This window comes from Larus michahellis, chromosome 2 (genome assembly GCF_964199755.1).
Source record: "Larus michahellis chromosome 2, bLarMic1.1, whole genome shotgun sequence".
Taxonomy (NCBI): Eukaryota; Metazoa; Chordata; class Aves; order Charadriiformes; family Laridae; genus Larus; species Larus michahellis.
The window spans coordinates 68,998,827-69,010,206 of NC_133897.1; the positions used below are offsets into that span (position 1 = coordinate 68,998,827).

Sequence of the window (11,380 nt, forward strand, 5' to 3'; positions counted from 1 at the left end):
GCTTAAGATGTTAGTATCTAGTAGAACAGGTAAACATAATTTCTTAAGAGTTTATTACACAGAGAGGACAGACAGTGGGGGTCAAACAACAGCTGTTTAAACGGTAACATCAGAAAACAAAATGGAAATCTGCCATGACTAAGTCAGGTTAGAAATCGGAAGACAGTTTCTGAGACTTCAAAACTGTATTAACTACATGGAAATAAAAAAGCTTACAAAACTCTATTTTAAATCTTAATAAACGAAGTAAAGAATTACGCAAGTAATCATATCCTGAAAGCAGGGAAGGGCACTCTGATCCACAAAGCCTGTATCTTGTGGTAAAATGCTTGATTCAGCATAAAAGACTTGCATACAAAATGACTGATGGCATATTAGTATGTCAAAGTAGTCTCATCTATTTGATTTAGATTCAAGGGACTGTAATTGGGGTAACCAAAATCTTACACCTCATGAACACGTGGATGCAAAGAAGTGTCTTTTTTTCCAGTGCTAAAGCTGGCAGAACAAAAAATTCTGTGCAACTCCGAGAGACTGAACTTAATGTGGCTTCTGTCAGTTTGTCAGTTCAACATTAAATAAGGTAATAAACCACACAACCCAGTGCTTTCACAGAAGTTATTTATTAACTGAAAACATTTTTCCATCACAGTTTTAATATCCAGAAACTGCTGAACTGTCACAAGTGTCATCAACATAACATAACTAACTGAGGTGTGAGAATTCAAGTATATCTTTTGTTGAAGAATCACAGCTTCTGCTATGAAGACAACGTTAAGATTATTCTGTGCTTAACTGATGTAGACCTTACTGACACAAGGCTACTATGCTGGAATCCAACCACAATCCAATCTAGACAAAGGTATTTTTAAAGTTTATTACATACCTTATCTTTAATTATGGTTTGTGCTTGCTTATCAGGCATAGTAAAAGGTATTATTTGCTAGGAAAAAAGTAAACATTTAGTCATTAATTTTAACAGTGATGTTTCTCAGAAAAGACATCACGATTTTAAATGCACCAATGCATCAGATCAGTAACTTTGCAATGAATAGAGCAGCAGGTTAAAGAATATATCCTCCAACTGCACTGGTCCAAGTACACCCACATTCAAGACTGTGCTATCATACAGCAGTAAATGAGATAACTTTAATTTTGACCCCATGCTGCAGTTCACAGGCAGGCATGTTTGAAGTCTGTGCAATTTCAGTGGCAGATATTCTACCTGTGTACAATACCTATAAGTGTGCCTGCGTCACCGTGTTGTGGTACCCAGCCACCAAGTTATGACCTTCTTCTACCTAGTTACTCTTTCCAATAAGAAATAAACATGTATTGTCAGCCAAGGCTGGCAAACAGCTTCCTCTTCCACAAGACTGTATTCCCCAAGTTCAGGCAGCCTGGGTGCTCAATAGTGTAAGCTTAGAAGTTGCCTATAAGAAAGTTTCTTGTGACTAGTGTAGAAATACGCCATCCTTTTTTTGTTCTTGACAACAAGCACATATGCCATAAACGATACCAGTATTAAGTCCTCACTATCTTAAATGTGCATTTTTGGTGCACTGGAAATTACTGGAAGTGCAGTAAGGGTCCTTTAACTGCCCTTCGGTTGGCATGATGCACATGCACGCTCTACTGACAGATAATGTGCTCCAGACCCACCTGGTCTCACATGTTACACAAATATAACTGTAAAAAATATTGAGAAATCATAAGTAGCAGTCAATGCTACTTTATGTGCGCTTTAAAAAAACCCCATGAAACTCAGTTCTGGCTTGCTGCTTTCCCCACCCCCCCTTCCCCCCAAGTCTTATGTTACCTGGTACCTCTTTGCCTGATTGGATAAAATACCTTAAAATATCCAATTTAATAGGCTACATTCATTAATGTATAAAAGAAGATCTCTGTTCCATTCTTTTACTTATTTATTTTTAATAATTAATGGGTAAAGACCCACCAAATAAAGTTAACCAACACAGGAAACAAATTTTGTTCCCCTTAGCTGCTGCAGTGCTGATTTTATTTGCCAAATTAACATTGCACATTTTTTAAAGTGCTTCTTTTGACTGCCATTAAAATAATGTTTAAACAGCAATGTTTATTTTTTATTAAGGAAGCTTTACATCATCTTTTGAAGATAACAAAATAGTGAGGTGATGTGTAGAAGTCTCACCTCTAATCATTTCTATTTAAATCTTTATTAGGTCACAAGTTAGCCAAATTCAAAGGTTTTTAAAACTTCCTCCCTAATGGACATTCACCTGTGTAACCACACATCCAATTCAAGGCACAAAGCCCGTAGGAACGGAACCATCTATCTTTGGTTCAATCATCACCTTTGGAGGTGGTGAGTAACGTTCCTTTAGACACCAAGAAACATTTACATCGGTGACTGTACTTCTACCCAAGGAGAGTCGTGTTCTTTTCATAGAAGGGAATTTATATCATCATGTCACCACTTGTGCTTCTGTCACACAGCCCTTATAGTGTCCCCTTACAATTCTGCAAATTATTGCTGCAACTAAGCTTCCCATCTTCTTCCTGCTACTCACTAGGCCAGCTGCTTCTTGTCCTGGAATGTCCTGTTCCCAGGACCGCTGGGGCTCACAAACGTCAAAAAAGGGCCATATTTGATCCCAGATGTGCAAGCTTATTAGGCACAAATTACAGCTTTTTGCTTAGAAGCCCAAAGCTGAGCAGGTGTCAGCTCTGCAGCCAGCATTAACATGCACTGAAAAAGCTGTCTATTTGCCTGCATGGATGCCTAGATGTAGCTAAAAGCAATTCCTCACCTTTCATAAGCATCAGATTCTCCCAAAATTAAAAAAACCAAACACACCTGCTTCTAAAAGAAGGTCACATAACCACATTAGAGAATGTGGGTATTTACACAAAATTCTAAAGGGAGACTGCTGTCCCCAAAGCCTCGTACATCCACACCGAACTATTAAAGACAGCAGAAAATGGTGGTCTAGTTTTCCATTGCCTTACGATTTATTTTCGTTATGCACAAGTCTCCAAGCCCTCCCAGTCTTCCCTACTCCTTACTAAAAATGATGGGCACTGTGATCACATTGCTGGAAAACTGAATGTATAAATGAAGAACATGTAGAAACATACGACAGCACAGAACATCGTAAATATCTCTACACATACAGAACAGGGTTGCTTAGTTGTAAAGAAGGTAGAAGTTGCCTTCATACGTTATTTCTGGTTCAAAAAGCTTATTAAAACTACAGCACTCTTTTCCAAGCCATTGGGATTGTGCTTTTTGAAAATTTTTATAAGCCTCCAAAGCAGACATATTTTATTTCTAAGTATTCATCGATGCCGTATTTTGAACCTTCTCGCCCTAAGCCGGACTGTTTTACCCCACCAAAAGGACTCTCCACTGAGGAGATTATGCCTTCATTAACACCAACCATTCCAACTTCCAGCTGTTCTGCAACTCTCCAGATCTGAGCTGGATCTTGGGAGTAGAAATATCCTGCCGTCCAGACACAGACATACAGAAATGGAGATTAAAATCAGGAAGAACAATTGCAGAAGACTATGAAAAAGAGACTTACTGAGATTAAAAATTGTCACCCCATAACACTAAAGCTCATAAAAGCACGGAAATACATTTATCCGAGAAAGGCATACCTGCTAAACCCACATTAGCTGCGTTTGCTATGGCAATAGCTTCTGCTTCAGTATCGAACCTGTCAATATAAAGAGAAAACACACAAATGAGGCCTGCAGTTCATCTATTATCTTGCTGATTTACAAGCAGCCTTATCAGAAATAAAAAAAATCAAGATGCATTTTTTTTTCCAAAAGCATCCTTTAACCATCTAACTTAATTTTCACTTTGAAGCAATGGAGAAGTTTCTACCACTTCTCTCAATTTAAAATGCAGTTAAGTAGTTAAGTTTGCCCTTATCCCCCCTAGATACTGGTTGCTAAAACATTTATTTCACATGGGTTAGCCCACCAATTTCCCCAATGACACAAGCACTCTCAACTATGAGAGATAACCATATGTTTTTCAATCACATCCAATTGCTCTGGACAGAGGAGTGAAGGTTTTAAGGAGAAAAGAGAGCTCTAAGTCATCCTCCGTCAGAAAAACTTGGGGCTTGCAAATCACAGGACAAAGTCCTGCCTCCTGCTTCATACCAAAAATCATGAAGTTGATGAAGGTTTTGCTGCTATTCACCCTTGCTTACCTGCTAATACCATTGAAAAGAAAATAATTTTCAAAAAGTTGCAGAGATGTTAAAATTGTATCAAGAGAGAGAAACAAATGAACTGCATATCCAAAGTAAGTTTTCACATGTGTACCCCGGTCTTATTACAAGACTCGTGTGATGGTACAAAAATATCTTTTGGCAAACTGTCATTCAAATCTTATTTATTCAAAGTAATCTTTCAGTGTTTTTTAATTGCTATTTTTAATCTGGAAAATGAATAATCTTACTTGATAACTGGTGCTAAGGGGCCAAATGTCTCCTCTTGGGTGCAAAGCATTTTTGTTGAAACATTACTAAGTAACGTTGGCTCAAAGAAATTCTTCCCCAAGCTGTGTCGTTTCCCTCCAGTCACAATAGATGCTCCTTGAGAAACTGCATCATTAATGTGTCTCTCTACCTGAGGTATGCAAAACAAGAGTCTCAAAGTCGTCATTTAGGAATGAACAATAGTATATTTTCCACTGAAGAAATAATACTCTCCAGTATTAAATAGAAGATTTTGAAGAGAGGTTTATACTTTGCAGAAGACCGTTTGCAATATTACTTAAAGTTCTCTTGTCTGACGTAATTTCAGAGGGATAAATTATGAGTATGGCCCTAGTCTCACGTATAGTAAAGATTCAGCTTTTCTGTTGAAATGAAAAGATTACATCTAACATGAGAAAACGCCTTTGCAGGACTAAGAAGTACACCTGATATTTGTGAACAAGCACTACGGAAACAGAAGTACATGACTGTCATTTAAAGAGAAATGGACAATTTTCAAGATGGTACTGTCAAGAGCATCTTCCATCCTCTACATCTACAATTCATCCAAAGACAAGAAAGTAATAAGACAGCCGCCTATGATATTGTCCTTTGAAGTTACAGAAAGGCAGTTGAGTGACTATATACAGCGCTTGCTAATTTGTAGATATAGATGTATATGATACAAATGCACTATACTTTTGTGATGCACGAAGGGAAGGCATGAAGGAAAGAAATCAAAGTACTGTCTTTGTCTCCCAAATAACTGAATATTTTGATATTCTACTATTTTATAAACAGAAGTAGTCTGGCAGCATTCAAGTATAACAGGATTCAAACCAAGCCTGCATATAACAGCCATAGTATCTTAAAAAGTATGAAACACATAATTTAATAATCTTTAAGCTTAGGAAGGGTGAAATATTATAGAAAATATGACTTATTGTGATTAAAAAGAAAAATATTCCTGGATTCACAAGTCATCCAAAACAGAAGACCCCAACCATGCATGTAAGGTTTCAAGTGATTACAGCATCCAGAGCTGTGGGATTTTTAACCTCAATGTATTATTCTGCTTAGCTTTTGCCAAACAGAGGCACTGTTCTTCAAAATAAGTTGTCATTCCCAGTACTTCAGAATTGCAGGATCACCACACAACTCTCACAGTGTGTCCCGTTTCAGTGAATGTTCATGAGAACAGTTAGGAAGTAATCAGTAGGAATCAGTTTCTCCTAAAGGAGGAATCTTTTTTCCTTAATGGAAATGATACATTAACTAGCCACATCTGCTACTCTATATAGAGCTGAAGGACAGAACACGCTTCCAGCCACACTGCAAATACATTCTAACAAAACAAGTGTGAAAAAAGTGAAATATAAATATGAAGTTACTTTATGGGTCATAAAAAGGAAATCAAGATGTCAAAAGAAATCTTTATACCTTCTCCACTGCTTTTTCATTAATTAGTGGCCCTTGGGTAGTTTTTGCATCAAATCCACTTCCGACGTGTAGTTCTCTCTCTATAGCTTTAGCAAACTTTTCCACAAATTCGTCATGGATTCCCTTTTGCACCAGGAAACGGTTTGTGCAAACACAGGTCTGAAAACAAGCATGAAAAAGGAAAAACAGTAGTTTATATTGTATTGAATCCATGAATTCATTCTGGCCTTCATGCCACAGCATCAGGTTACTACAGTGATTTGTCTGTCCTCTGCCTCTTCTCCATCATCCTAAGCTGTTACCTAGCTTTGCCATCTCTTTCATCACCCCTCTCACTTTAGAAATGCAACTTCAACAAGCTGTCAGTATGAGTGTGAAATATGCTACACTGCTTAATTTATGTTGCTTACGCTGGGAAAAGGCTTTGTGAGTTCTGTGGACTCTGATATATGGATCAACCAAGGTCCAGAAGCTGCAAGAAATACCTTCGAATTAGACTGCAGAATGCTGGACTGAGCAGCAGAACCTCAAATCACACTTGATGGCGTGGGGTGTTTTCTTCTCTTTCATTAACTGAGTTAGCTTTTTTCCTGGAATTTGTTTTTAAGTGCTTTCGGTGGCCTACATATTTGTGCTACCCCCTTGCTTTGCATCCTATTTTGATTGCTACAGTCGCTCAAAAGTAACAGCTGCTTTATCCTTCTATGCAGCAGGAGAGATGCCTTTTACGTTAGATCTTGTCCAGCCTGTGTCATATCACCCAGTGGTCCTTGTCCACATTCCATTCTATTTTTCTTCCTTTCTTTCTTCCCAAGATTAGTCTTACGTTTTCTTCTTGTGTTATTCAAGTAACATTTTCCCAACCAAATGACCTCCCAATCCCACCGAAAATTTGCTGGTTCTCCAAACTTGGAGTTCGTCAACTTCATGTTCATGTGCAGAGGCCAGAACAGTCTCCACACAGCCCTGTTCAGCTGAGTGTTCTGCAAAGTGATGCTCTTAAAAATTTTTTGACTCCAAGTAAAATACATTTGAACCAATGTACACTGGAATCCTGTCTGACACTTCTTCTAAGTTATTCATTGTGTAAAAATCTAGCCATGAGTGTCTTAACAGACTTCAATCCCCTTAAGTCCTGATGGGTGCTTTCAGAACACACACACACAAAGACTTGAACACACAATCTTACAGATAGAAACATTTATCTTGAGACTTGAAGCCATTATTTTAAGAAACGGCTAGGCACATGTTATAAAATATAACCCTGAGAACTGAGGCAGGATGGTGTCTTTTGACAGCTCTAGTTCTCCAATGAATTTAATGCTAACAAAGCATATGACAAGAAACAAAGGACAAAAAGGTTACTCTTACCTGCCCTGAGTTTCTATACTTAGAAGCAAGGGCTCCTGCAACAGCACGGTCCACATTGGCGCTGTCAAACACTATAAATGGAGCATGTCCTCCAAGCTCCATAGAAACTCGCTTCACAGTGCCAGCTGCATGTTTCAGCAATATCTGTAGGCAACAGAGGAGACACAGAAATCTGTACCCTGGCCAGATGTGAACTGTGGAACCACAGATGGATTAATTCTGGCAGGGAATTAATCTGCATCTTCTCTACAATGCTAACCATCTGTTTTCTCCTGTGACAAAAAACAAGGACTAATTTCCTTCATTAAAATCTTTAGAGATTAAATTCTGGCCAAGAAATAATGAGAAAGATTTTCATTGACTTCAGTTCAGGTCAGGCTTTTTATACACTAATATCGTCACTCTTGTTTGCTTGTTCTTTTCTTCTTTGGTCATAAAAATCTTGACTACTCTTACAATTTTTTTCCAAGCTCTGACAGAATTTGGGATTAAAATTTGCCTTGATATCAGACTTTTTCTTCATTCTGCATACAGCCATCCCACAGAATACTATAGTCTTCTAGCCACACTCTGCTGTTTTATTAATTTCATTCAAGATGGTGACAAGATTGCTTATTGATGAAGGCTGACAGGAGAGATTCAAGGGCATCACTTCTCTAATACTTTCTCTCAACTGCAGAGAACTATTCCTGAATAGTACCTTTGAAACTCAATTTCAGTGTTATTAGTATGTTGTCACCCTGCGATATGAAACAAGAGCATCCTGTACAGAATTGTTCATATTATAATTTAATAAAGGGCAGTTATCCAGAAGTTCCACATAGGCATCCTTCTGCGAAGTACTGACACTAAAATAAATAGGCAGTATCTCAAGAAGTACACAATTATTTGGACAATTTGTGTACAATAGCCAGAAAAGGCAGCAGCTATGTGTAAAGGCACACACTTTCCCCCTACCTTTCCAGTACAACCACAGTAATAATCTTCAAAGGTATTCTGTGCACTTATGTACCTTTCCTGTTGCTGTAGAGCCAGTAAAAGATATTTTGGCTACCAATGGATCAGTGCACAGAACTTCCCCTACAGCTGGCGTCTGTTGTCTGGAACAAGGAACAACATTATACACTCCCGCTGGAATTCCAGCCTGGTTTGCAAGCTGCAACAGAAGAAACACAGAATTTGCACGATCAGTGCATTTTGTGTGAGGAATAGTCACTTAATGTTTCTTTATTGTTTTGAAAAAACCAGTCTGTAAGTCAATGGAAGTCGAACGTGCACAGCACAACTAGTAAGAGATGCCACCATGTCAAGCGAGCAGCTTCTCTCTGGTTTAAGCTGGCTGTCATTCAAAGTAACCAAAGCAAATTATTAGAGACGTTTTGTGTAGCTAAAGGGCCAGGTCCTCCTTGAGGCTCTAGACCATATTGGAAGCAACTTTCAAAGATTCTTACTGAACTAAAACCTCTGGATCAAGTCAGACAGTTTGCCCATTCTTCATGTATGAAACTGGCCAGAGTTATCTTCAAAGCCCATCTCCCTCCCCATTTACAACTTCAGTCCACTGCTAAGGCAAAGCTTAGGAAAAAAGCTCACCTCCCCAAGAGCTAATGCTGATAACGGTGTGTCCTCTGCAGGTTTCACTACCACCGTGCAGCCAGCTGCCAGAGCTGCACCAACCTTCCGGGTAATCATTGCACTGGGGAAATTCCACTAGGATGAGAGAAAAAAGTACAACCAAAGTTGGGAAAATTTTGCCTCCTGTTTTTGCTGAAATAGCTGACGTTTTCTGTAATTATGCGATAACCTGAACAGAGCTGCCTGATGTGCTTTGTCTTAAGTGAGCATTACAAAGCAGCACTGCCAGTCCAGGAAGAAGCGAGTGCAAGGTAGAAATGAAACTTTACAGGGGTGTTTGCCAGGGCTTGGAGGAGCCATAAGGCCATAGCCCCATGCTGCGGGCTGAGCTGAAAACCTCTGCATGACTTGAAAAATTCAGGTATGCTTACTGGAGTTATAATGGCTGCCACTCCTACTGGCTGCTTCAGCGCCAGGATTCTTCTGTCTTTTGCAGATGCTGGAATAACATCACCATAAACCCGGCGAGCTTCCTCCGCAAACCACTCCAGAAACGAGGCAGAATACAGGATTTCACCCTGTGCTTCTTTCAGAGGCTTCCCCTTTGATTAAATCAGATTGAAGACACACTGTAAGAGGCAGACTGAAGCAATAAAACCAAATTTAGGTAATTTTGGAGTTTTTGTTCTTTTCAGAGTACTTTAAAATCCCCTATCATGCACACCGTGATCTCCAAAAAGGACTGTGTGATTGCAGCAGCAATAGTTGTGTGGCTTCACTGTACCATCATTGTATAGTCAACATTTTGTATGTTGTGGCCTGGATTCATTCCTGCCCAAGACAAGGACCTGGAATAGCAAATGTAGCACGTGTTTATTTACAAACTCTGCAGTTAGCTGCTACCACGGTTCTGAAGAAGATGCAAATCACAGCAGAACAGCTGCAAGTTTATGCGAGGGACATTTGTTTTGGGGAGTATGACTCTGGACTACCTGCCGGTCCGATCCCGTGGCCTGAATGGCCATTAGCAGCTGGGACACCACAGAGGCGCTGCTGAAGTATCTTCCAGCATGCTTTTATCTAAGAAGACACCAGTCTGTGAGCTCCAAGGACTGCTCTGTGATGCGAACCAAAGCACACTGAGCGAATCCAACTCGGAGGCTTGCTTTAATAGTACTGCAATTTTTTCTGCATCAATGAAACAGATGAAACACGAACATTTGTGCCACGAAGACCATGGTTTAAGTTGATGTACGCTTTTGGCACACCACACAGCACAACGTGGGTCTGATTTCCACTGGACTGTCAGGTACTATTGTCATCGAAACAACGCATGGTACGTATGTTGGAAAGAGAAATGCTTGAAACGTTACCCGCTGACCTAATGGAGCAATGCAAATGCACAACGCGTCCGCTAGGCTCAACTTTTTTTTTTTTTAAGTAATAACTTAAAAAAGCGGCAGCTAACTGGTGAAGGGCACACAGGGCGTTTTGCTGGCTGCCAGCGTTTCATTTCAAGGAGCCGCGGCGGGTTTCCGTCGGGGCTGAACTCACGTTCTCGGCCGTTATGATCCTTGCCAGCTCCTCCTTGTTCTCCAGCATCAGCTCGTACCACCGCCGCAGCTGCAGGCTCCGCTCCTGGGGAAGACAGAAGGCGGCCGCGGGGGCCGCCCGCTCGATCGAGACGAGCTTCTCCCAGCGGGAAGCCGAGCCTCCGCAAGACCCCCGGGACGGGCCCGCGACCCAGCCTGGGGACGCAAGACCACAGGCGACGCGCCCGACCCGGGGTCCCCCCTCGCCGCCCCGGCGGGCGCCATCTTCCACGGCCGCTCACCTTGGCGGGGAGGCGGCCCCAGGCGGCGCCGGCTTCGTGCGCGGCCCGCACGGCCTCCCGCGCCTCGGCCGGCCCGCAGTCGGCCACTCGGCCCAGCTCCTCGCCGCTGGCCGGGTCCTGCACGGGGAAAGCGGCGGCCGTCTCCACCCAGCGGCCGCCCACCAGGCCGCCCCGCCGCACCAGGGCGGCGGGCAGAGCCCAGCTGCCGCGCCGCGCCGCCGCCGGACCCAGGGGCGGCGGGGGGAGAAGGAGGAGACGGCGGCAGCGACTGGCGGCGGCGACTCGCCGCGGCAGGAGGCTCGCCATGGCCGCGCACCGGCGGCAGGCGGCGGGGCCCGGGCCGAGTCCGCCCGCGCCGCCCCGGAGGAGGAGCTGCGGAGGGGCCGGGCCAGAAGCGGCTTCTTGCCGGAGCAGGGAGGCGGGCGAGCGGGCAGGGGCGCTTGGTCGTCCCTTGCAGGGGTGGGGGTATGTCGGGGGGGGCTTCTGCTTCCCGGAGCCCCCTTTCCCTAGCCCCGTCGAGATCCCCCCACCGGAGGGAGAGGGGGGACTTGCCTCCAGGAGCACCGGCCCGCGGGCGCCTGTGGTCGTGCTGGGCCAGTGAGCCCTCGCCTGTGGCCACCAGATCCCATGGTGGCTTCGGTTGGTCTCCGGCAGGAGGACGATGCGAAGCCCCTGCCCG

The 11,380-nt window shown here is 42.7% G+C and overlaps 1 protein-coding gene across 1 annotated transcript; it reads right to left on the bottom strand.

The window, feature by feature from the left end:
* Positions 1 to 604: 604 nt before the first annotated feature.
* On the bottom strand, positions 605 to 11,065 carry ALDH5A1 (aldehyde dehydrogenase 5 family member A1). Its single transcript, XM_074575793.1, has 10 exons — positions 10,702 to 11,065; positions 10,422 to 10,505; positions 9,299 to 9,469; positions 8,886 to 9,002; positions 8,305 to 8,448; positions 7,293 to 7,436; positions 5,922 to 6,080; positions 4,463 to 4,632; positions 3,646 to 3,704; positions 605 to 3,487 (listed from the first exon to the last, which is right to left on the bottom strand). Exons 1-10 carry the CDS (start codon positions 11,005 to 11,007, stop codon positions 3,282 to 3,284), a joined length of 1,560 nt encoding a protein of 519 aa, XP_074431894.1. The 5' UTR covers positions 11,008 to 11,065; the 3' UTR covers positions 605 to 3,281.
* Positions 11,066 to 11,380: the final 315 nt, after the last annotated feature.